Below are 23852 nucleotides of genomic sequence, written 5' to 3' on the forward strand. Positions count from 1 at the left end.
CAAGAACCCTCCCCCCTCTGGGAAACCCAGAGTCCCCCCCTGCCTGGCTGGGCAAGTGACTTTGGGCTGCCCCAGGCAATGTGGGGGTGGGCAGGAGCCATGGGAAGCCCCCACCCTCCGGGCATGGGGGGCAGGGGGGGGAACGACAGCTCCGCCTGCAGCCAGAGACCCTCTGAAGGCAGCCCTCCCACCCCCCACCCCCAGAAGAGCTGAACTGGCTGCTTTAGCCAGGTACCCCCCACCCCCCTCGCCCCAGAGAGGCCCCTACGCACCCCCGGGGTCGTAGAGGAGCTGCTGCTGGGAGTCTCCCTGCTGCTGCTTCTGGGCGGCCAGGGCCAGGAGGCTCTTGCACAGGGGGCCCAAGGCGTGGGTCAAGGCCACGGGGGTCACAAAGCCCAGGAGGGACGGCCAGAGCACCTGCGGGGGGGGGGGAGACAGCAAAGAAGTGGGGTCTCCTTGGGAGGAACCCGCCCCTCCCCCCAGGAAGCCCCCCCCACTCCCGTGGGCTCCACCTCCAGCCAGGGAAGAGCAGGAAGCAGCAGCAGCCCCTGTGCTCCACTACGAGTCCCAGCATCCCCAGCCGCCAGGCCCTCCGGCCTCCCTGGGGGACTCACGTCGACCATCCTGTCCACGGTGCTGCTGAGCAGGAAGAGGGTGCTGGCACTGATGCTCCTGACCTGGCTGTCCGTCACCTCCTCCGGCTCCAGGGGGGGCTGCGGGGGGCCCTGGGGGGGGGAGAGAAAGTGTGTTGGGGGGGCAGCTCCTAAAAGCCCCAGCAAGGAAGGAAGGGGAGGCTGTGCCCAGTTCCCACCCAGCCTGGCTCCTCCTGCAGCCTCCTCTCCGTTCACCCCCAGAGCACAGGAATTCTTGGGGGGGGGGAGAATGCCAGGCCCCGGGAGGGGGCAATGGGGGGGGGGCTGTGGACTTCCTGCTCTGCCCAATCCCGGCCCAGGAGCCCCTCCTGGCCCAGCCTCAGCCCCCCCCTCCTGCCCCCCCCAAGGCTGCTCCAGGCTCTCCCTGGACAGGCTGGCGTTGGCAGTCCAGCCCCTTCACGGTGCCAGTTCCAGCTGGCGGCAGGGAAAGGCCTACCAGTCTGGAACTTCCGGCCACTCCAGGCCCTCACCTGTTCGGCAGGAAGGGCGCACTGGCGGACCAGGAACTCAATCAGGGCTTCTCCGCCCGGCTGCTCCAGGTAGCCGTGGTGGGCCATGGCACTGATCATCTGCACCATCGCCCGCTTCACCTGCAGGGAAGCAAGGGGGGAGGTTGCCCGTCACCCAGCCCCCCCCTCCACCTGCTGCGCTGATTGGGCACCTGAGAGGGGCTCAAGGGCCGACCACGGGGCTGGGCAGCTGCCAGGAGGAGGGAGCCCTTGACTGAGCAGAAGCCAGCGTGGCACGGAATTTGGCCCCCAGCTGGGCTTTTCCAGCTGGCACCACGTTTCGGCTGAGGCGCCCGACCCCTGAACCAGGTGAGGCAGCAGTAGCCCTGCAGAGAGGCTGGGCAGGCAGCCGTCCAACCGGGAGGGGGCAGGGAAGCCTCCAGGCTGCTAGGCCTGGCAAGGAAGCCAGGGGAGGAGGGGGCAGAGCCAGCCAGGTGTCCCTTCCCCACCCCCAAAAATCGAACTGGCCAATTGAGCCCCTCGTCCTCCCTTCCCTGCAACAGAGGTTGGTCCCCCTGGAGAGGCGCCCAGGCCACTCGGAAGGCCCAGGTGGCCTTTGGGGGGAGGGGCGCATCCAGCCAAGGGAAGAGGGGGCTGTGGGGGGGGGCTTGGGCCCTCTTACTTCCACTCACTTTATTGCTGTGGTCCTGCAGGGGGAGCTTCATGGAGGAGAGGAGAAACGGCTTCTTCATCTCCATCTGAGCGGCTGGGAGGAGCAGAGCAGAGGCTGAAGGGGAGGCCGCCTCCTGCCCCCCACTCGGCCCTCCCACCCCCACCAAGGGCCCCTCACGGGTCCCCTCCAGGGCACACGAGATCAGAGGCATCTTTGCACCTCCCCCCCCTCCTCCAAAGCCCCAGGTCCCCTCCTCTGCCAGCAAGCTCCCTCTGGTGCCAGAGGAAGCCCTTTGCCGGGCAGGAGGCTGGCCACCCCCTGGGCAACCAAGGCCCAGAGGCCGGGTGGGTGACTGCTGGTTCGGTGCATGCACCAATGCGCCCCGCACACATGTGCATTTGCTCATAAATAGGTCTGTGATTTTGGGGGCAGGTGGGGGCTTTCAGGCTTGACACCCCCAGAAGCAGCCCCTCCCTTGTCCAGCCTTCCTCCCCCCCCTTCCCCTCTCCCTCTGCAGTGCCTCATCTGCCCCCAAGGCCCAGCCAGCTGCCCCTCCCCTCCCCCCCTTACGGGCGCTGTTGATGATCTGGCGCAGGACGGTCAGCGTCCCCCCCCTCGTCTTCTCGCTGCTGGACTCCAGCTTTGGAAGCAGAAATCCGAGTAAGCGGTCAGGGAAGGAAGCGGCTGCAAGAGACAGAAGCCCCCCCCAGGTCAGCTGGGCTGCCGGGCTGAGGACCCCCACCCACCCCCTGCCCCAGGAGGCTCCACTCACCCAAGACGGTGAAGCAGCGAAGAATCTCGTTGTGGTTCTTCAGGGAGATGGGCTGGGAGGAATCCAGGGGGGCACAGAGCTGCTCGGGGGGGGGGGGGTGGGGGGAGAGGGGAGGGGAGGGGGAGAAGAGCATTGGCTTCACCAGGGGAAGGACGGCCCAGCCAGGAGGCTCCCAGGGAGAATCTCCCCACAAGGTGATGCCCATTGCCATGGGGGGAGGGGGGAGCTTGTACCCATGCTGGGTGCCATCTCAGCCACGTAGCCGGGAAGCCCCAAGCAGAGCCGGCTCCTCTGGCCAACCCCCCCCCCTTACCTGGAGGTGGAGGGCCCCAAGGAGGACGTCCAGCTGCGTGTCCAGAGTCCGGCTACCAATATTGACCGAGGCTTCCAGGATCTGGCACAGGCTCTGTCCAAGAGACCCCCGGAGGACAATTAACGGCAGCGCCCAGGCTCATTCCACGCAGCCCCCCCCTCAGCTGTACTGGGGAAGGGGGGGAGAGGCCCCCCCCCCAAGCTCAAGTCAGCCCCTCCTGAGAGGTCTCCTCTTCCTGGATGGAGACCCTCCAGAACTTGGCAGGTTTCAAGGTTCTCCAGAGAAACCATGCTCCCCTTCAAGCCTCGGATGCAGCCTTATGGGCTTGGCAGTACAGCTAGTCCTTGACTTACAACCACAACTGAGCCCAACCATTTCTGTTACTAAGTGAGACAGTTGGGTTTTTTTTTCTTTTGTTGTGTGTATTGCTTGTTTAATAAAAATTTATTTTTTTAAAAAGAGTGAGACAGCTGTTAAGTGAGCTTTGCCCCATTTTACGACCTTTCTGGCCACAGTTCTTAAGTTCTGAACACTGCAGTTGTTCAGTTAGCGACACGGTCGTTAAGTGAACCTGGCCTCCCCATGGACTTTGCCAGAAGGGGATCATGTGATGATCTTCAACCGTCTTAAGTACATGCCAGTTGCCAAGTCTCCCAATTTCCATCTCATGAGCACAGGGAGGCTGTGTGAAAAACAGTTGTGTTTCTCAGGGCCACTCTGAACAGCGGTCACTAAATGGGCCGCTGTGAGTCGAGGACCACCTGTAGAGGATGGCAAGGCAGCTGCGGGAGAGACGGACCCTCCGCCGAGGGCATGAAGTTGCTTGAGGACAAAGCTGCCCCCTTTGTGCCCCTGATCCCATCCCTCCCCAGGGGAGCCTCCCCCCCCCCACCAGCAGCCGCTTCCTTCCCACTCGGGGGGACCAAAGCGAAGGGGCCTCTGCAGGCTTCACACCGCAGCCCCCAAACTCCAGCCGGGGACTGAAGGACAGGCGGCCAACACTGCAGGGGCCTCACAGGGCAAGAGGCGAAGGCGCTCCAGGGAGGGGCCCCACGGGAGACGTGCCCTTCGGGGCCCCAGGACGCCTCCTCCCCTGCTCAGACTCGCCCAGGAACCCCCCTGCCCACCCGCCCGCCCGCCCGCCCGCCTACCTTGGAGATGTAGTAGGCCTCCGCCGGCTTCCGGTAGAGGGCCAGGATTCCGGGGATGAGGCGGGGCAGCTGCTCCTCCAGCTTCTCGCAGGGCATCAGGTGGCTCATGGGCCCCAGGGCCTCCACCACAGCCAGCCTCACCTGCAGGGGCAGCAGGTGGGAAGGTCACCCCCAGGGGCTCCTCTCCGGGATCTCTCCCCCCCCGCTTGCATCCTGGCCAGAATCCTGGGGAATCTGCAGCCCTGAACTTCAGCCCAAGCCCCCACCCCCCACCCCGTCCCCCTCCCTCCCCCCTCGGCACCTTGGTCTCCCGGCTGGGCAGCCAGCAGGCGAAGAGGACTTCGTAGGCGCTGAAGATTTCGCTGGAGAAGGTGTCCCGCCTCACCGTGGGGTCCGGCGCCTTGTCCAGATTGGCCAGGTACTCCAGGATGCTCTCGCTGAAGTACTGCAAAGCTGTGCAAAGGACGGAACGCCAGAACCCTAGGGCTAGAAGGGGCCCTGGAGGTCCTCTAGTCCAACCCCTTTGGCTCCAGCAGGAGAGCCTCTACCGTTTCAGTCCAGCGGCTGTCCAGGCTCTTCTTTAGAACCTCCCCCCCCCCCCCACCCTCCAGGGGGCAAGGAGTCCCATGGATTCGTTGTTCCCACTGTCAGGAAATCCCCCCCGAGATCCACGTTGGATCCTCCCTCTGAGGAGCCCCCACCTGTTGCGGCTTCTCCTCCTCCCCCCCAGGTGCTTTGAAAAAGAGGTCACCCTTCCCCCCTCTTCTCTGGGACAGCCCTTCGTGACCCTCGTGGTGCCTCTAAGCCTCTTTGTGGGGCTCACGGTGGCTCCTTCCCTTAACCCTCCACCCCTAGGACTTGGCTGATGGCCCTCGTTCCAGGCTCTCCTCCCCCCAGGACCCAGAATGGAGGTGGGGTGAGGTGGGGTGAGGAAGGAGGACCACCGCCTGGGTGGAGCCTACACTGGGATTCCACCTCCTGCTCCTTAAAGGCAAGAAGCTCATCCTGACAGCCCAACCTGGGAAACTTCCCAAGCCCAGCAGACCCCCCCCCCAAAGACCCCAAAGGGCAGCAGCCAGAATCACCCCCCCAAACCCCACCCCCCAGCCCTGAAGCCTTGGGCTGTCCTGGCCTCCCACCCACAGGGACCTCGGCAGGTGATTTGGGCTGTGGGCTAAAAGCCTCTCCTTCCCCCCCCCCCGGAAGTCCAAAATGGGGGGTTCCCACCCCCAAAAGCCCCCTGTCCGATTGGCAGCCATTTCTACAAGTTTGGGACAATGACAAGCGAGAGAGGCAGAAAAAAAGGGAGATCAGTAAAAATCAACCCGGGGAAATGGGCTTCCTCGATTGTTTGACAAATAACCCCCCCCCCCAAAAACAGCCAGATCCAAACACTGACCCAGGCCAAGTGACACCTGCACAGGTGTAGCAGTGCGCAGGCAGCAGCCCCCTGCCCGGGGAGCCCCGCAAACAGGCCTGGACCCGCAAGTCCAGCAAGGAGGCCCCAAGTCTGCCTTACCGTAGCAGAAGACGGACTTCATGTTGTCCTGCTTGGCCATCGGCAGCATCGGCAGCATCGTCCCCAGGATGGAGTTGAGGAAGGGGACCATCCCAAAGACTGCGAGGGTGGAAAGAGAGAAGCCCCCGCTGAGCAGGTGCTGCCCCCCCCCCCAGGAGCGGCCCTCTCCTGACCACCAAACCATCCCCAACCCCATCGCTCCGTTCATATAGACCGCTAGTCCACGTATATGACATGCCATGGGCTAAACAAATAAATAGCATCCACTCCCCCCCCCCCGTTGAGCCTCTTCTACCCCCCCAAATTCCCCCCCCCCCCGGTGGCCTGCTGAGGTTCCACAGAGGGAGCCTCATGTGAAGGGATGCAAAGAACGGCTCAAATGGAGCCTGAAGCTCTGTGGGATTTTCCATCCTGTGAGTCTTTTCCAAAAGGCATTTTTTATTTATTTCCTACATTTCTCCCTCCTCAAAAGTCGAGGGAGCCCCCTGAATGGCGAAAGACTCAGATACCCCAAATCAACAAGTGGAGCTTCAATGAAAACGCAAAAGACACGGGTGTGGCCTCCAAGGGCCCCCAGGGGCCCCCTTTCCCTTAGTGGGCAAGAGCCTGGAAGAGCAGCGCCACAATGCCCAGGGCGCTTCGGACCCTCTGCCAAGGGACGCCAGGCTGGACTTGCCAGTGTGTGTGGCAGAGGGCCGGGCTGCCCTTTGGCATCGACCCCACCGTCTGCCCAAAGCCTCCCCCACCCCCGGGCTGCCGGCCCTCCCCCTGAGCCAAGAGCAGAAGAGGGCAGCACCCACCGTTGGTCACCGAGAGGTTGGCGAAGGTCAGCACCACGAAGGGGTGAGGCAGGAGCCCCGGCTGGAACTTGGTCAGCACCTCCTCCATCACCTGGTTGATGAAGCGGCTGCCCACCGCCACCAGGACAGTGCTGGCGGCCTGCTGCCACTCCGGAAGAGCCTCCTAGGGCGAGCCAAGAACGGCAGCTCGACCAACGCTCCGGCCTCACATCCCCCCTCCTCCCCTGGGGAAGCGGCCCAAAGGAGCAGCCCCAGGGGCAAGGCCGACGGGAGCACCAACCCAGGCCAGGGTGCCCAAGAGCGGCCCCTGGACACGGCTCCCCAGGCAGCGGACGTGCCTTCCTCCTCAGGGCCTCCGGGTGGGAGGGCCAAAGGGGCAAGCAGCCCTTCCGCTACCTGCCTTCCCCCCCCCCAGGCGGCCCCCAGGCTCACTTTGGACTTGGTCATCTCGCTGGACGCCAAGAAGATGACGATCTTAGCCGTGCTTTTGTCCATCCGAGTCAGGCTGCTCTTCACCACGGCTTCCATGGCCCTCAGCAGGATGACCCGGTGTGGGTGGGCCAGCTGGGAAGAAGGGAAGGGGACAGAGGTGAGGGGCAGTGCCCGAGGCAGCCCCAACCCACGCCTGGCACCGGCTCTCTGGAGCTCCACCGGCCGCCAGCCAGGAGGAGGAAACAGCCTTCTGGAGCCTCCCCTTCCGCCCAGCCAGGCAGAAATACGTTGTCCCTCCAGCAGCAGCAGCACCCGGAGTGAAACCGCCCCGCTGGGCTGCCCCACCTTCTCGTGCTGCCGCAGGTACTCCTCACAGGCGTTCAGGACCTCCTCGGGCTCCGTCCTGCCCAAGGAGCAGAGGGCACTGAAGATCTGCTCCTGGACGAGGGGATCCTTGTCGGGCGTGGCGTCCATCAGAGTCATGGCCAGCCCTGAAAGAGAGGCAGAGGGGCTTCACCCTCCTCCCAAGAGACCCCCGTGTCCCTGGCCCCGCTTGAGCCCTCCTGGACCAAACATCGCCAGGAAGCCCAGAGGTCAATTTGGGCAACTGTAGACCTGGACCAACGTGGAATGGCATCAGATCAGTTTTTATGCCCTCCACGCCAACCTCTGGGCCTTCAGAGCCGCTTCCCAAGGGAAACGCTGCAAGGGATAATAAGATAACCACAATATGAAAAAGATGCTGAGAAAGAAGGCAGAGAAGAGCAACCAGGAGGATTAGAGGACTGGAGGCCATTAGAGAACTGGGCCTGGCTGGTCTAGGGAAGAGAAGGACCAGGGGGGACAGGAGAGCAGTCTTCCAATATTTGAGAGGCTGCCATAGAGAGGAGGAAGGGGGCCAAGCTGTTCTCCAAAGCACCCTTGGCCAGACAAGGAACAATGGATGGAAACTGACCAAGGAGAGATTCAACTTGGAAATAAGGAGGGATTTTCTGACAGGGAGAACAATCAACCCATGGAATAGAAGTTGTGGGAGCTTCATCACTGGAAGCTTTCAAGAAGAGACTGGACAGCCACTTGTCAGAAATAGTGTAGGGTCTCCTCCAGCAGGGGGTTGAACTAGAAGACCTCTAAGGTCCCCACTCCGCTGTTCTATGTTCCATGGTGCAGGAAGTCAGTTTAAGCTGTCACTGAAAAAGGGGGTCCTGACAACCCCATTCAAATCAAAGTGCCTAACTCCAGGAGGAGGAGGAGGAGGAGGAGCTGGGAATAGGAACTGTATCCTGAGCCCCCAACTCTCGGCCTCTGTGCTTCGGAGGCGGAGATGAGGAAGAGGCGGCGGCTGGGGCAATCTGCAGATCGAGGGCTCAGAGCAGCCAAGGGCATCCAGCTGGGGCATCGGCTGCCCTCTCTCTGCAGAAGAGGCAGAAGGAGAAGCAGCCAAAACCAACAGTGAGGATGACTGAGCAGTGGGCATCTTGCCTCCTGGAGGTGTGGTGCTCCATCGTGGGAGGTTTCCAGTGGAGATTGGGCAACCATTTGCCTGGGATGGGATGGGGGTTCCTGCCTTGGGAAGGGGGTTGGACTAGAAGACCTCCAAAACCCCTTCTATGATTCTAAAGGGCGGGATTTGCTCCTCTCCAAAACATCTCAAGCAGCGCAAAACACCCGGCAGCCCAAGAAATATAAAACGGGAGTTCTCTACAACCTGCAGTGGAAGGACTGCTGAAGCCACGGTGTGGGACAGGCAGGCAGAAGACTATCAGAGGGTCCTGCTGTCAGGAGACACCACGAAAACTCCCTGAATTCACAAAACATGACAGACTCAACCAGACTTTAAACCAGCACAGTATCAGCATCCTAGACCAAATTAATTGAAAAACACTAGGGAATTTCTGGAAGGTTGACGTTCAGTCACCCACAGACAAATAGAGGTAAATCACATTTACACACCACTTAAACGAGGAATTCAAAAGAAAAGTTATGAAGGAAATACAGAGATCAGAATGTCTCTTCTCCAAAAGCTGCCTAGGGAGATTCTCAGACATTCACGTCATGGTTGTCCCAGTTCTGAAGCTTCTTGGATATTTTCAAAAGAATTAAAAACCAAGGTAGTCCAGTTGCCTTCTGGAAAAAGTACCTCTGGGACTTCCCCAGCAGCCAAGACTCAGATAAGCAGGGATTAACACCAGACAAACAATAAAGCAGAAAACAATACCCTAAACCAGGAACTACCAAGGAGAACAACTCTACCAACACTGGCAGGACAAGGCAGTATATAAACAGGGAGCAAATTCCACTTCTAGCACCGATTATTTGCACAATACTCTCAAAACCCAGATAAATCTTTCTTCACTTGGAATTGGTCACACGCAAAACACTACACCCAGATCTTGGGAAAGATGCTGATTAAATAGAGTGAAGAAAAACTAACAAGGAGCAATTGGAGGTCTGGTTGGAGGAGGTGTTTATCCTGGAGACGAAAAGATTGCGAGGAGACAGCTGTGTTTAACCATCAGAAGTGGAGAAAAGGTGGGAGAACCGCCCATCCAGGAGTCCAAGGCTTAGGTTTCAATTGGACATCAGCCGTAGAAGGTGGAACGACAACTGATCCAGATGTTTTCCAAGGGACTTTGATTATCTTCTGTAGCAGGCGTCTCCCACCGTGGCAACTTTAGCACTTGTGGGCGTCAACTCCCAAAACTCCATGCTGCCTGAGGAATTCTGGGAGTTGAAGTCCACAAGTCCAGGAGTCTTAAGGTGGCCAAGGCTGGAGACCCCGACACCCTTTCAGTAGCACGAAGGCCGTTTCCCTCTCTGTCCCTCCCTTCTCAAGGCTACGCCTTTCTCCTTCCGCCTTCTCCGACTCCTCCTTAGATAGGGAGCCCCGATTCTTCAAGAGGCCTCTGGCCGATGCGGAATACAGAATGGGGGTGCAGAGAGGCAGGAGGAGGCAGGGAACGACGTCAGAGGCGGCATTCGAAGAGGCTTCAAAGTTCCAAGTGCAGGAAAAGAGCTGCACAGGTGGACACGGCCCTTTGGAGCTGCCCCAGGGCCAAAGTCGAGAAAGGAGAGATAAAAAGGAAGCGCCCACTGCTCCAAAACCCCTTCTCCGGAGCCCCTCGGACAGAGAACTCAGCCCTGGGTCGCTCCGGGAAAGGCTGACCGCAGCACAATGAGGACAGCGACCTGGTGCGCTGTTCAAGAACCTTTGTGGCACGAAGGAACCCAGCCAGCCGGCAAAGGCCATCAACAGGCTCTGCGTGGAGTTCGAAGCTCTAAGCGTAAGGCAACCCCCGAATCTTCACGCCCATCGCAACCCCAGCACCATCTGCAGCTGCCCAAACAAAGGAATCCTCCTTCTGCGACCTCGACAGCATCCGAGGCAGGATGGGCCTGTAACAGGGGAGCAGGCAGAGCTCCCCAAGACTCCAGAGGGCCCCCTCCTCATGCTACAGGAGCCACGATGGGCAGGGTGCAGCAAAGCCCTCCTTGCAATCCACCGTCCTCGGGGCACCAAAACTGGATCCCATGAGATACACCAGCTTTGGGGGGGGAGGGGGGAGGAAGGAAGGAAGGAAAACACATTTTTGGAAAGAATAGAAAAACCAGGCCGCGTTATTTGAGGGACCCCCATCTCTGATGGTTTCCACTTGACTGCCTGGCAGAGTGGCACCCTCTGCATGGCTCCCGCCTACCAAGGGCAGAAAGCGCTTTCTCTGCGTGGCACCGGCAGTGAGCCTCCCCTGAGATCTGTCCGGTGCTCTCGGAGGTCCCAAGCCCTGGCTGTCCCCACAGGCCTTGCAGCTGTGCCAGGCGCTCAAGAGGGAGGGACCTGAATCTGGTGAATCTCTTTAAATTCATTCCAGCCACCCCCCAATCCCTCCAGGGCTAATGAGCCTCCGCTTCTATCCGCGCCGGTCAGGGAGGGGCCCACTGCAGCTCAGCTGGTTGCTCCAGGAAGGGCTTTTCTAGGAAAAACAGCCGAGTGGCCTGGAAAAAGCCCCCCACCCCTGAGACAACCGTGGCCTGGATGTCTTCGGAAGCCTCAGCAGCTCAGGGCTTCATGCAGCAAATGGGGTTTGGCCAAAAAGCAGGTTGCGTGTACAATTTCGCAGGGAACCCGATTTATTTTCACAGCAATTGCACAGACAGTACGGAAAGAGCCCAGGGCTCAGGGCTTTCAGAGCAGAGGAGAATTTCCTGTAACGGCCAAAGAGAGAGGAGGAGGAGGAGGAGGAGGAGGAACCACAGGAAGAAGCTTCCTCCGGCTTTCCAGTCAGAGGCGGGAAACAGTGCAGCTCCTTCTTCAGCGAAGGCTTCATTGGGCCCCTTAATTTGCCGGCACACAAATGATTCGGTCAGGCTGAGCTTCACATCTCAGCTCACCCTCCACTTTGAGAGAAACCGAACCTCCCTTTGGCTCATCCGCTTATCGCTGTCAGCAAAGGCTCTTTTGCTTGGCATAGATTCACGTCCTCTGCCTCCAACCTTCCCCCCACCAGGGGACTCCGGGCGGCTTTTCCCAGCCTCTGCTTTGCTGGGGGCACCAGGCTTGACACCCACTTGGCAGCAGCTCAGCGGAGCCCGGAAGGGAAGGGAAGGCCCTTTTCAGGACCCCCAATGCCCCACGGCCAAAGCCCCGGGGAAGCCGTGGGCCCCACTCGACCCCCAAGGAAAGGAGCCCCCCTGTGCACACGGTTAAGCACACCGGAAGAGAGTGGCGACACGGCTGAAGGAAGCACCAGGCAATTCCCCTTCTCTGCACAACAGACGGAGCTACAAGCTGTCTCTTCCGCAGCTTCTCCAGGCAGGCGTGAATTAAGCCTCCCGCTGCTGCTCTCCTAGGCTGCCCAGGGTGTGAAGTGCGGCCCCCAGGCTCTGGCGGCACTTTTTCTGTGAAGATAGCAGGTTGGCAGAGGAGCCAGCCAGAGAAATCCCTTTCTGAGCCCCTTCCCAGACCCCGCTGGGCGCTGCCACCCTCCAGGGGAAGCCTTGAAGATTCCTGCCAGACCTCGATTCAAAGACTGGAAGCCTCCGATACAGAAAGACTTTTGGAAAGGCCAATTCCTGGAGTTGACAATTCAAAAAGAGGCTGAATGGGAGGCAGAAGGAATCTCTCTCCTGGGACCTCGTGGGGGGAGGGAAATGTATGGAAGCCCCTTCTTTATCTTTTCCCCAAACTTGGCAACTTTAAGACTTGCGGACTTCAACTCCCAGAATTCCCCAGCAATGCTCTGCAAGCCTTATGGTTGGAGCCCCAGGGTAACCCCCCCCATAAAGGGGAGGGGGGGTCGTGAGAGGGCAAAGGCCCAAAGCTGCCCCTGGGCGTTCCCAGTCGGGAGAGCAAAGGGGGGGGGAGGAAAGCAGCTGAGGGGAGAGGAGGGGGGGGCTTCGCACAGCCGACTTCAACCCCCAGCTGACCGGTGGGGGATTCTGGGAAGCGACGTCCATCCATGCCCTACAGACAAAGCCCCCCACCTCCAAAAGGCCGCCCAGTGGAGATCCCCCCCTCCCCACTTACTCTTCACGCGGGGCTCGGCCATGGTCCCGGCTGCGGCTGGGCTGCCGCCGCTCCGGGTCTCGCTCCGGCCGAGGCGCTCCGGGGAGGGAGTCTTGCTGTGGGACGCGGGCGGGGGGCCTCAAGGGAGCCCTTCTCCGCCCTCCGAGCGACCGGCGAGTGTGGCGGGGGCCGACCGGCGTCCGGCGCATCCTCCGAGAGCAGCTGCTGGGCGCCCGCCGGGAGAGTCGGGGCTGGCGCGGCTCCTCTCCTGCAGCGTCCCGCTCCTGCCCAGCCCAGCGCCGCCTGCGGGGAGAGAAGCGCCGCTCAGCCGGCAGCAGGGCAGCCCCGGAGACCCCACCGCAGGCACGCCCGCACGCCCCCCCCCCCAGCCGCTGCAGCGCCAGGCCCCGGGCAGAGCAGCTCCTTCCCCGGCGGAGACCCCGCCGGCACCGCCCCCCCCTGTTGTAATATAGCTGCAGAGCCCCGCTGACCGCTGTCCGCCCCGGTCCCGCCGCTGAATCTCCTGATGGGGAGCAGCGCTTCCGGGTATTTAAGGCCCCGCCCTCACCTGGGGAGGCCCCGCCCCCCGTCCCAACCCCGGAGCCCTCGGCCTACCAGCAGCGGGAGCCCCTCCCGGGGGGAGGGAGGGAGGGAGGGAGGGAGGGCGGAGGGGCGCCGGGGGGAGACGGGGGGGGTTTGGGGGCGCCACCCCCGTTGACTTGCAGTGGCAGTCCGCCTCTAACGCGCCTGCGCCAACTCACCCCCGCCCCTCGGAGGGAGACTCCCGTGTCTCGTGACGAGGCCCGCCCCTGGACGCCACAAGCCCCGCCCCTCCGCCCCACCCCCGCGGCTTTGTGGGGGGGGGGTCAGCCCGGGATCCCCTGGTGGTCTCCCATCCCGCTTGCGGTCAAACGGGGCGAGGGGAAGCCGCTGGGTGCGGAAGACCGGCCGGCCTTGGTTGCTGGCGGGACGGGAGCTGCGCCAATGCGCGCCGGATCCCTTCCCGCCTCGGCCGGAGCTCCGGGCGGCTCTGCGCGGCTTCTTTCCCCCGCGGAGGAGGAGGAGGAGAAGGGCGGCTCTTCCCGGTGGAGCCTCCAGTGGCTTCGCTTCTGCCACGACGAGGCTGCGCATGGGGCGCCCCAGGGGCGGAGGGAGGCTCCCTGGCGGCCGGAGCCCTGGCGGACCTTGCCCCCCCCCCGTCCTCCCTCGGCCCTCCCGTCCGACCCTCCCTGGGCTCCTTCCCTGCTCAGCCTTGGGGGGGGGGGCTAATGGCTACGGCGCCACTGGGGGCAGCCGCTCCTTGGGCCCCGGGGCTCGACGGCGCTGGGGGCGGGTGGGGCCGCGCTGGTCTTGGGAAGGCGGCCGGCTCCCACCGGCTCCTCTCCAGGCTCCTCCGCGGAGCCGCCGCCCAGACGTGCGAGGGTGAGGCGGAACGAAGGGCCGGAGAGGCTTCCAGCCCGAAGGCAGCGGCACCTTCCCGCCAGGAGCCTCGGCCTCCCCAGCCCCGCGTGGCATGAAGAAGCCGGGGCCCCGGCAGGCTCCGCTTCTCCGTCCGAGCGAGCCGGGCCCCCTCCGCCTCCCGCCGGTCTCGTCGCTGCGGAGCTGCTGCTGCTGGGGGGCGGGGGAGATGCCGAGCGGCCTGGAGGAGCGAAAGCTGAGGCTCTGGCTACCGCCGGGGCTTCTCTCGCCCCCTTCACAGCTCTTGGAGACCCCGGCCCCTCCGCCCTTCCTGCTTCAGTCTCTGCCGGGGCTTCCCGGTCCCATTTCTCGGCCCGAGGACCGCGATCGCTGCTCCGGAGCCTCGTCTGAGGAGGCGCCCCACGTGTGAATCTAACCGGCCCCCACCCGCCTTTGGCTTGTGGCCTTGGGGGTCCCGTCGCTCTCTGAAACCGCCCCCTCCCTTCTCTGCGTTGGGTTCTGGCCGCAGGGGGGTCCGACCTTGGCCAATTTAAGACCCCTGAACTTCAGCGCCCAGAATTCCCCCAGCAGCAGAACTGGACGGAGCCTGATCGGAACCGGGTCCCGTTTCACGTGGCTCTACAAAACTCTCCGCGGGGACTGCTTCTCCCAGCGGGGCTTCTGGCTTTGCAACCCCCTCCCCAGAAAATTCAGCCCGGGGGGATGTTGGCTGAAGGGCTCCTTTCTCCCAAAGCCTTCCGAGGTTTCACTGATACTTTACCATGCTGGCTTTTTTGCCATGAAAACCAAGCCTGACCTAGCATGGCTATTGGCCTGTTTGAGAAGTGGTGAATGTTCTCCCCAGAGGTAAGCAGGGTCACCTGGTCCAGCCTCTTCTTAAAACACCTTCCAACTGTCATTGAGGTGGGAGGGGTCACCAGGGAGCAGGTGTCAACCCCCCCCCCCAATTGCCCCTCTGTTGCTCTCTGGCATTGGAGGACTGGAGTCTGCAGCCTCCTGGCCAGATGACTCTATGCGCTCTCTGTAGCTCCCAGCCTCCAGGGAATGAATAACACAACGGAAGGGACCTTGGAGGTCTTCCAGTTCAACCCCCTGCCATTAGAGAGAATCTCCCCTGAACTGCTCTGAAGCCTAAGTTCCCCCCACCCCCAGATCCCCCAGGGCAATTCTACCACCTGCCGGGGCTTCCCTCCTGAGACCCCCTCCCTTCAATGTCCCTGCAGGGAGGACCCACTTTCAGGCTCCCTCACTACCCCAAGTTGCCATTCTCGGCTGGGGCGTTGGGGGGGGGGGTGTTTAGACGTGTGACTTCTTTGACCTCCTCCCAGCCAACCAGGTTGCACGATTCTAAATTCATATTTTCCCCACAAGTGCAGAAGTTGACATTTGTCCCTGTCAACCCTCATCTGCTTGTCTCACCCACTTTTCATGGCCGTCCTTCCCCTCCTCTCAGTCACGTGCCAGCCCCCCCCCCCCATTCTCCTTCCTTCCGATGGGATTCCCGAGAGCCTCTCCTGCCTTTGCAAAGCTTCCGGAGGCCAATTGAATGACTGTGTGCCAGTCATCCGCTCTGAGCCCTAGGAAGGAGGCAATGGCAAAGCCCTTCTGAACAACTGTGCCCAGGGGTCTCTGAGAACCCGACACGACCGAAGGGAAGGGGGAAATAGTGAGGCACAGGATGGGAGGCTTCCTTCATCCAGATTTCGTGAACGGATCCTATTTGGCTGGGATTGCAGGACGTACAGAATCCTGGTGTTCAAGGCAGCTGCGGGGGCTGAATTTACACGCCCTCGTGGCTTGAACACCAGGGCCAGAGAGCCCCCATAAATCCAGTCTGTGACTCACCCAGCCTCTGTCGAACTCTGCCCGAGAGGAGCTGCCAAGGCCTCTGGGCCCCTCTGCCAGCAGGGGTGGGGGTGGAGATGCAGTGCAGCTGTGGGCCCCCCACCCGAGATCCGAAGTTCTACAACTGCTTGTTGTGCCTCGGTTCTAGAAGGCGGCCTCTGGAATGCCCGGGCCAGCCGGTCACTGTGGAAACTCCTCTGCCCAGAGCAACAAGGCACCCCTTGGACTGCCACTCCTTGTGCTTGGCCAGTGGCAGCACCCACCCAGAAGATGAGAAGGGCACCGTGCTAAGAAGGACCCACGCGCTGTGCTTGCCCCCCTTGCAGAGCTGATGTGCTTGTCTGAACTGTGCTTCTGCCGGCCTCGCCCCCAGCCCTGCGGCAGCCCCCCCTCCAGCAGCCCCCTCAGCCCGGCCCCCGTGCCCCCCCCTCCTGGGTCACTTCGGGGCCATGAAGAGCTTCTCGAAGCGCGAGGCCGACCGGAGGACGTTCTTGGAACAGGTCCGGGAAAGCAAGGAGAATGGCTACCTCCTCTCTTCCAAGAAAATCGGGTCGGGGGCTTTCTCCAAAGTCTATCTGGGTTACGCCACCCAGGAGAAGATGATGCAGAACTACAAGCTGGCTTCAGACCTCAGGAATAAGCGGCACTCCATGGTGAGCGGGAGGGGGGGGGGCTCAAAGGAGTGGGAGGGGCTGGCCCAGGTGAGACTGCCCTCCTGCTTGTGCCCCACAGCCGTCACCCGCTTCCTCTCAACAGCTGCCTTGGACAAAGGCAGGTTAATCTGGAGATAGTTGTGCAATATTTTAACCTATCATGGGAAGAGAAGGATGGGACAACCCGGAGGAGGGTGGGGGGCTCATAAGTGGAGGAGGGGCGCTGTTGGGCCTCCCAAAGGACCTGGTTGGGACCCATCCTCCCAGAGGTCTTTGTGAGCCACGGACAGTCAAGACAACTCAATGACGCCTCTTCAGCCCTACGGAAGAGTTTCCAGCCAGTCAGTAAATGAAGGTGGTGCTGCTGCCCATCATTCTCGGTAAAAACTCTCCCTTCCTGCCCCTGTGGGCCGGCTCTTCCTTCCCCTGCAAGAGCCCCCTTCCCAAAAGGCCTCCTCCAACCAGGGAGATGGATGGGCTGCCCGCCACCCCAGGAGAAAATCCTAGCAGAAGAGGAGGGGCCTTGGCCTCGACTGCTCAGCTGATTCTTCATCATTTAAAACAGGGGTCTCCAACTGGCTGGTTGGGGAATTCCCAGAGTTAAGTCCACAGGTCTTAAAGTTGCCTTTTGAAAATTGCCTTTTGGATTCTGGGAATTAAAGCGAACAGGTATTAAAACAGTCCAGCTGCCTTTTGAAAAAGCCCCTTTGAAACTACCCGCACACGCGTGCTGCTTGTACGCAGCAGGAGAGATCGCTCTCTTACACCCACCTGTGGGGGAAGAAAATATTTATTGGAAAGTTGCAGGTAATAGGCCTAGGAGTGAGCTTGCAGGCCTCATTGTATCAAAGTTTTAAACTAGTGTAATTGCAAAGGGTACCAGACTAATATTTCCAAATGTGCTGACTTGCGCTGCATTTTCTGCAAAGTTTGTACTTGTATGGATATACAATGTATATCTAATGTATTTAGAGCAGGAAAAGTAAGATGGTGGGAAATGAGGAACCGAAAGTAACAAGTGTCTTCACTTGTTCACAAGAACTTCAAAGGTACACAGGTGTTTGCAGAGAGAGGCGGTCAGTAAGGCAGAACAAGGAAGGAAGTTGTGAAATGCGTGCAGAGAAGTATAAAAAGATGGTCTTGGGAAGAGTTGAGGGCCACTGGCCGTAGCTAATCCTTGCTCTTCATGAAATAATAAGCCTCTGGTCTTAAAGTAAGATTTATTGCTTGTGGTTTCCATATGGGGAAATTTTTACAACAGACCCCTTTGTGAATATCCTGTGGTTCCATCAGGGATGGCTTGCCACCTTCCGTGCCAGGACGACAACTTCCTCCAGTTCTGTGCAAAAGCTGGAGGTCCATTGGAAGAGAGAGGCAGCAAGCAGCCTGCTCCGCCAGAGACCTTCCACTACCTGGATTGGTTACGCTTGTTAGCACAAGGGCTGTGTGTGTGTGTGTGTGTGTTTTCAACTGACAGTCCAGGAAGCCCTCCAGAAGGTGGCTAAATGGACGGCCAGGGCCGCAACTGCTAAGCTTTTAAACTGCCTACATATTTTGGTAATTCGTTTTACTGTTGAAACTGATCGCCTTCCGTTTTGATTTATTTTAATCGGGTGCCTCTTTTCTTCTCTTTTCCTGTTGGTCCAAATGCTTAGTTCTGGGCCTGTGGAACCCAATGCGATGCTTAGACACCCTGGTTAGGAAGGTCCCACAGGGCTGGGGGCGCAGCGATCCTCAGCCCTGAAGCTCCGTGGCCGAGGGGTTTCCCAGCGGCCGCCTCAAGCTCCGCTCCCTCTTCCCGCAGGTTGCTATAAAGATAATTTCAACAGCAGAGGCACCGGTGGAATATACCAAAAAGTTCCTTCCAAGAGAAATCTACTCCCTGAATGTTACGTACAAGCACCTAAATGTGGTGAGTCTCGGCAGGGGAAGCGCAAACCCTGAGGGGCCTCCTCTGAGTAAAGCACCCCCACACCACAAGCGCCCCAAAGTGTTCCTGAGAGCCCCCAGCGGCCAAAGGGGCAGCGGGTGCAACACAAGACGGGGTCCCATTCACCGCACGTATCTTCTGAAAAAGCCAGAGGTGAGCCTGGGGTGCCTCAATGCAGCCACCAAAGGCCAACCAGAGGAGCTGGCTTTGCTGGACCCATATTGAGGCATCCTGAGCACCAGCAGGCCTGTCCTTCTCCGCCCTGCAGAAGAGGGATCAGAGAGGCCGGGTGGCCCCCACAAATTGGAATCCCAGAATCAGAGGCGAACTGCTGCCATTTGGCCTCTGGGCTCATTGGCCTTCGGAAAACACCCCGTTGTACCAGACCTGGGGATTTCACTGCCCCTGGGCCACACCCGGCCCCTTGGCTGCCCTGTGGGGGGTCCTTTCCTTTTGAAGGCAGCGGCTGTTCGTTTGCAATGCACCTGTGGGCATGCAGGCAGGCCTCTTGGCCCCCCAACAGCAACCCCCGCTTCTCATGTGGGAAAATGAATTGCCCGTCCGAGTTATGCCCACTGCACACGCGTGTCACGTGACCTTTCAGCATCATTCTGTCCCCGCCCCTTTCCCACCCCCCTCCAAGGCCAGAAGACGGACAAGAGGAGGGGTCCTCTTCAGGGAGGGCCTCCCGGGTGCTCTGGCAGCCAGCAGTCCTGGAAGAGAACCCAACCACTCTCTCCTTGGGTGGACGACTGACCTTCTCATTGGACTAGGCAGCCTCCAAGCTCTGCTGCCTGAGCCATGAGACCCCCAAAGCAAGAGGGGTTCTGGGGCATGGGGGCCGCATGGCTATGCACCAGGAGGTCGGTGTGGAAGGAGGGGAAGGCCGTGGGCTCCCTGGCTCCATGCTCACGGAAAGCTCGGCTGTCTTGTAGATCCAGCTCTATGAGATGTATCGGAACAGTAAGCGCACCTACCTGGTGCTGGAGTTGGCCTCCCGGGGGGACCTCCTGGAGCACATCAACGCCACGTCTGACCGGAGGGAGTATCCTGGCCTGGAGGAGGAGGAGGCACGGAGGCTTTTCCGACAGATTGTCAGTGCTGTTGCCCATTGTCACAACGTTGGCATTGTCCACAGGTAAGACAAGCAGGCGTGCGGGAGGAGGAGGAGGAGATGCAGTGGCAGGGTGGGGGAGACGGTGGAATGTGCCAGATGTTCTCCAAGGCCAGAAACCTCTCCAGACCAGCAGCAGGCGGTGGTCAGGACTGGTTGGCATTCCACTCTGCATTAGTGGAAGATTCTAGTCTAGTATTTGTTGAATTATTTCTTGGGAGACCACGGTCAGAAATGTTTTAAAAAGCACAGAAATTCAGCTAGGAGGGTTTCTTTTATGACAAAGATGAGTTTACTTGTCAACTTTGAATTGTTTTGAAAAGAAACAAGACACCTCTGGAGCGAATCTGACTTCACAGAAGTCGAGCGGCCAAGGGTTATGGGGAAGGCTACAGGTAGCTTCTCCTTTGCAACCGCAGCTGAGCCCAGAATTTTGGTCGTGACTGGCGAGCCTCTGTGGTCAGAAGCCAAGTCACGGTGTAGCCCAGTGTTTCTCAACCTTGGCAACTTGAAGATGCCCGGACTTCAACTCCCAGAATTCCCCAGCCAGCATTCGCTGGCTGGGGAATTCTGGGAGTTCAAGTCCGGGCATCTTCAAGTGGCCAAGGTTGAGAAACACTGGTGTAGCCACTGGGCTAATGAATATTTCTACAGTGGCCATGAAGCAAGCTGTGTGGGGTCATAAGCCAAAATCCAGATGGTTCAGTGGGCGGCATCCCGCTGATTCCAGCTCCTGAGAAGTTGCTGTGGGAAAGAAACCCCTCCTGGCCACCTCCGGAGATGCCTGCTAGGCAGGGGGAGACCCAAATCCTGGGCCAGGCTGTCCCTGAACCCTGGCTGAATAAGCAAGGGAAGAAGGCTCCATGATGGTCAGCCCACGGGACTCTTCTTCTTTCCCCCACAGAGACTTGAAGTGTGAGAACATTTTATTGGATGAACGTGGCTTCATTAAACTGACAGGTGAGTTTCCTTCCTGCAGGAGGAGAGAATGGGATGGCCGCGTTCTGCCACCTGCAGGATAAGGCACCAGGGTTGCAGAACAGCGCAGAGCAGCCCCAGGGATCAACAGGGCACCCTCCCCAGGTGAGCCCAGGTGATCCGGGCTTCCTGCCTCCAGCTGTGGTTGTCTTTAAAGGCAAGAGGGGTTTCCCTTCCTCGGGGACAACTCTCGGGCAGAGATCGGATCCTGCAGTGTCTGCTTTCAGCAGGCAAGATCCGGTCCCCAAGGAAGAGAGCTAGTCCGGGAAGCACTGTGGACTTGGGGAACGTAGAGGCACCGTAACTCTCCTCACCACTCTGGCTTAACACCTCAAGAGTTCAGTTCGCATCTCAGGGCAGGACAGCAGCCCCCCCCCCAGGATCTGAGGGGCTGCCCCAAAGAGGAGCGGGGTCACCCTATTCTCCAAAGCGCCCGAAGGCAGGGCAAGAAGCAACAGATGGAAAGTAATCAAGGAGAGAAGCAGCCTAGAACTAAGGAGGAATTTCCTGGCAGTGAGAACAATTCATCAGTGGAACTGCTTGCCACCAGAGGTGGTGGCGGGGGATCCATCAATGGCTGTCCAATCTCTTCTTGAAAACCTCCATCGAGCCTCTCTTTCAAGAAGAGATTAGACAGCCATTTGTCCGGAAGTGGTAGAGGGTCTCCTGCTTGAGTAAGAGGTTGGACTAGACGACCTCCAAGGTCCCTTCCAACCCTGATCTTCCGTAATGCTGTGATTCCGGGTTTCGCCTGGGCCTCCCTTCCACCGTCTTTTTATTTCTCTGCACCCTGCCAAGCCCCCTTGTTTCTCCTAGTCTGCCCCTCTTATACCGGGGGGGGGGGAGGGGGGGGGCTGGGGGCCCATTGGAGAAGCTGACGGCTCCCCCCCCCCTTGCAGATTTCGGCTTTGCCAACCGCTACTCCTTGAAGAATTCTCTGATGAGCACCTTCTGTGGCTCTGTGGCCTACACCGCCCCCGAGATCCTCATGAGCAAGAAATACAATGGGGAGCTGGCTGACCTATGGAGCCTGTGAGCACGGCGGAGGGGGTGGGGGTGGGGCAAAGGCGACTGGGACCCGGGCTGACCCGGAGGCCCCCCCTGACCCTCTCCTCTCGCACAGTGGGGTGATCCTCTACGCCATGGTGACAGGGAAGCTCCCCTTCAAGGAGCGCCAGCCGCACAAGATGATCCACGTCATCAAGCAGGGCCTGGCCTTCCGGCAGCCGATCTCACCAGGTAGGAGGGGACGCCTCACCCCTCCAGACCCCCAGGGGCTCAGCCGGAGGCAGGGGGGCTCTTCGTCCCCATCTGCCCCGCCCAATGGACGGGGAACGACTCTCCCTGGGCCCTCAACCTGTGCCCGCACACAACAGCGTTGGTAGAGGAAGCTGGCTCTTCCCTCTGCTGCCAGGAAAGGGTTTGGGCTCAGACCCACAAGCGGCCCTCGTCCTCGGCAATCCCCGTAAAACCAGGAGGAAGAGAACCCTGGGGATGGCAGCCGGGGAGAGGGGGAAGCTGGCCCCGAGGCAGTGGGGAGGGCTCTGGTCTGCTTGGGACCTCCAAAGCCCAGGAATTCCCTTCCACAGAGGGGGCCGCAGGGCCAGAGGGAAGGTTTTCAAAGGGAAGGAAGCAGAGACAGCAGAAACAACCGTGGCCTGGATGGGGGAGAAGCCCCAGGCTCCTCTAGCCCTGAATTCCAGGTGCTGGGGAAATGTGCCAGGTCAACGCACAGCTGGTTCTCAGGCCAGCCTGCCTCTGTGCAGCATCCCCCAGGAGGAGCAGGTGGGAAGGGGTGGCCAAGCATGTCTTCTCCCTCCCCCTCCCCTCCTCGCCCCTCCCTCTCTCCAGAATGCCAGAATCTCATCGAGGGCCTGTTGCAGCTGAAGCCGGCGGCCCGACTGGGGTTGCAGCAGGTGGCCACGCACCGCTGGATGCTCCCGGCTACCTCGGCCATCTTCCACCGGGTGATGAGCTCCATGGGAGTCCATCCGGAGTGCTCCATGGGCCAAGAGAAGCCTCAGACGGCGCCAGGTACCCGAGAGGCGGCCGAAGAGAGACGCTCTGGGACAAGCCGCCGCGGGTCCCTCTGGGCAAAGTTTGAGCCTCGGGTGCCTCCTTTCAGGGCCAGCCAGAGGCGGGGAGGGCGGGGCCCTCGACGGCAGCGGTCCCAGTCCCACCCCGTGACCCAGCGCCCCCTCCCTCCCTTCCTGTTGCAGGCGACGTTGGCGGCCCTTCGGCCCAGCTGCCGGACCTCGAGAGCCCCGCCAAGAGCACCGAGGGCCCGGCCAAGGAGAGCAAGGTCCTGCCGCCCACCCGCGCCTCCTCGGCCGCGGGCGCTTTCCCACCCCGGGCCAAAGCTGAGAAGAAGAGCCCGCCGGTCACGCCAGCCAACTGCGTGCTGCAGCTGCCCTCGCCGCGCAAGACGGAGCGCCCGCCGCGCCTCTCGCTCTACCGGCCCAGCCTGCTGACCACCCTGCAGCCCTTCCACCACCTGCCCAACTTCCGCAAGCCCGGCTCGGGCTTCTCGGCCAGCGCCTACGTGACCAGCAAGCGGCTCGGGGAGAAGGCGCCCGCCCGCGCCGCCGGCCTGGGCAGCGCCTCGCCCAGCCTCTCCAAGCAAGTCCACTCCCTCTACAGCATGACGCCCTGCCCGTGACGCGCCCGCCCCACTCGCGGCGGCAGCCCGGCCCGCCCGCCTGCCCGGGGCAGCGCTCGGCCCAACGCCCGGGACCCCCGTCGCCGGACGAGCCCATTAAAGCTTATTCAGAGTCGCCCCGGGGTTCCGCCTGCTGCGATGTGTGCGCCCCGCGGCGGCCCCGGACCTGAGAGGCGGCTGGCCGGCCGGCCGGGCCCCGGCGCCGCTCTTCGCCTGTCGGCACGCGCGCTTGTCCACTGTTTCTGCATATACATCAGTGTACCGTTGCTTTGTGTGCGGCTGCTGCTGTCTGACGCCCGTCTTCCTCCGCTGGCCGCCTCCCCCCCCGCCTCTCTGGCCTCCCCCCCCTCGCACCTCTTCCCAAGGCAGAGCAGCTCAGGGGGTCCTTGCCCCCCCTCCTCCACAGCAGCTGCTCCAGGCCCAGCCCCCCCTTGCCCCCCCCAACTTAAAGCTGGCTTTCCCCATTTCCTCAGCTGCTGCCCCTCCCTGCTTTTTCCAAAGGGGAGAGGGCCTTCCCTCCCTCCTCCCATTGGTTTGGGGTCCCTCCTCCAAGCATGCACCCCACCCCCAATTCAGGGCTTCTGAAACACACAAGCATCCCTTCATGTGACCAAACCACCCCCAACTACCCCTCCACAACCCCTTATGGAAGCTGTGCCTTTGGTCCTCCCAGCTGCCACAAACCCTCCCCTTCCTGCCCCACCCCCACCCCCGCCCTCTGGGAAGGCAAGTCTCCAGCAGGAGGCCAATAGCAAAGGGGTGTCTTGGCTGGCTGGATTCCTGCCCTGAAAGCAGCCAGGACCTCCGCCATGCCCTCTGCCCCTTCTTGCCCTGCACCGTTTCAATGGAAACTGGTAGTCCTGCCCCTTCCAGAGTAGCAGAGGGGCTGCCTCCTCCCCCAGTAGAGCTGGCATCCAGGAGACCCCCTTTTCTCTGCAGATCAGAGAGCGTGCGCACCTCAGCTCCCTCACCTGTGCGCTACAACATGG

General features: G+C 60.8%; 2 protein-coding genes across 3 annotated transcripts in view; one reads left to right on the plus strand and one right to left on the minus strand.

Annotated features, from left to right (window-relative positions):
• MROH1 (maestro heat like repeat family member 1) overlaps nucleotides 1-12625 on the minus strand; it is a 29779-nt gene extending 17154 nt beyond the window's left edge. For both annotated transcript variants that reach the window (XM_087706555.1, XM_087706554.1), the window contains exons 1-14: nucleotides 12287-12625; nucleotides 7108-7253; nucleotides 6763-6894; nucleotides 6331-6493; nucleotides 5531-5629; nucleotides 4313-4464; nucleotides 4012-4152; nucleotides 2861-2953; nucleotides 2548-2626; nucleotides 2346-2459; nucleotides 1795-1868; nucleotides 1124-1243; nucleotides 615-725; nucleotides 273-417 (exon numbers count right to left, since the gene is read on the minus strand). In XM_087706555.1, the coding sequence (XP_087562681.1) occupies nucleotides 273-417; nucleotides 615-725; nucleotides 1124-1243; nucleotides 1795-1868; nucleotides 2346-2459; nucleotides 2548-2626; nucleotides 2861-2953; nucleotides 4012-4152; nucleotides 4313-4464; nucleotides 5531-5629; nucleotides 6331-6493; nucleotides 6763-6894; nucleotides 7108-7253; nucleotides 12287-12308 (1591 nt within the window). In that variant the 5' untranslated portion in view covers nucleotides 12309-12625. The remainder of the gene's footprint in view (nucleotides 1-272; nucleotides 418-614; nucleotides 726-1123; nucleotides 1244-1794; nucleotides 1869-2345; nucleotides 2460-2547; nucleotides 2627-2860; nucleotides 2954-4011; nucleotides 4153-4312; nucleotides 4465-5530; nucleotides 5630-6330; nucleotides 6494-6762; nucleotides 6895-7107; nucleotides 7254-12286) is intronic.
• Nucleotides 12626-15160: 2535 nt separating this feature from the next.
• On the plus strand, nucleotides 15161-23157 carry LOC106546991 (testis-specific serine/threonine-protein kinase 5). Its single transcript, XM_014064007.2, has 8 exons — nucleotides 15161-16182; nucleotides 17987-18094; nucleotides 19048-19250; nucleotides 20131-20186; nucleotides 21104-21236; nucleotides 21328-21443; nucleotides 22056-22238; nucleotides 22424-23157. The coding sequence occupies exons 1-8, from the start codon at nucleotides 15979-15981 to the stop codon at nucleotides 22861-22863; spliced, it is 1443 nt and encodes a 480-aa protein (XP_013919482.2). The 5' UTR covers nucleotides 15161-15978; the 3' UTR covers nucleotides 22864-23157.
• The last annotated feature ends 695 nt before the right edge of the window (nucleotides 23158-23852 follow it).

Source organism: Thamnophis sirtalis, unplaced genomic scaffold (genome assembly GCF_051295495.1).
Source record: "Thamnophis sirtalis isolate CommonGarterSnake01/CBP01778 unplaced genomic scaffold, rThaSir2_p1.2 scaffold_2, whole genome shotgun sequence".
In the NCBI taxonomy this organism is placed as follows: domain Eukaryota; kingdom Metazoa; phylum Chordata; class Lepidosauria; order Squamata; family Natricidae; genus Thamnophis; species Thamnophis sirtalis.

Bases quoted from the DNA above. Each gene is read 5' to 3' on its own strand.
- LOC106546991 (XM_014064007.2), top strand. From the start codon at position 15,979: ATGAAGAGCTTCTCGAAGCGCGAGGCCGACCGGAGGACGTTCTTGGAA. The intron at 21,237-21,327 runs GTGAGCACGGCG...CCTCTCGCACAG, and splicing joins CTGGCTGACCTATGGAGCCT to TGGGGTGATCCTCTACGCCA. The intron at 21,444-22,055 runs GTAGGAGGGGAC...CCCTCTCTCCAG, and splicing joins CCGGCAGCCGATCTCACCAG to AATGCCAGAATCTCATCGAG.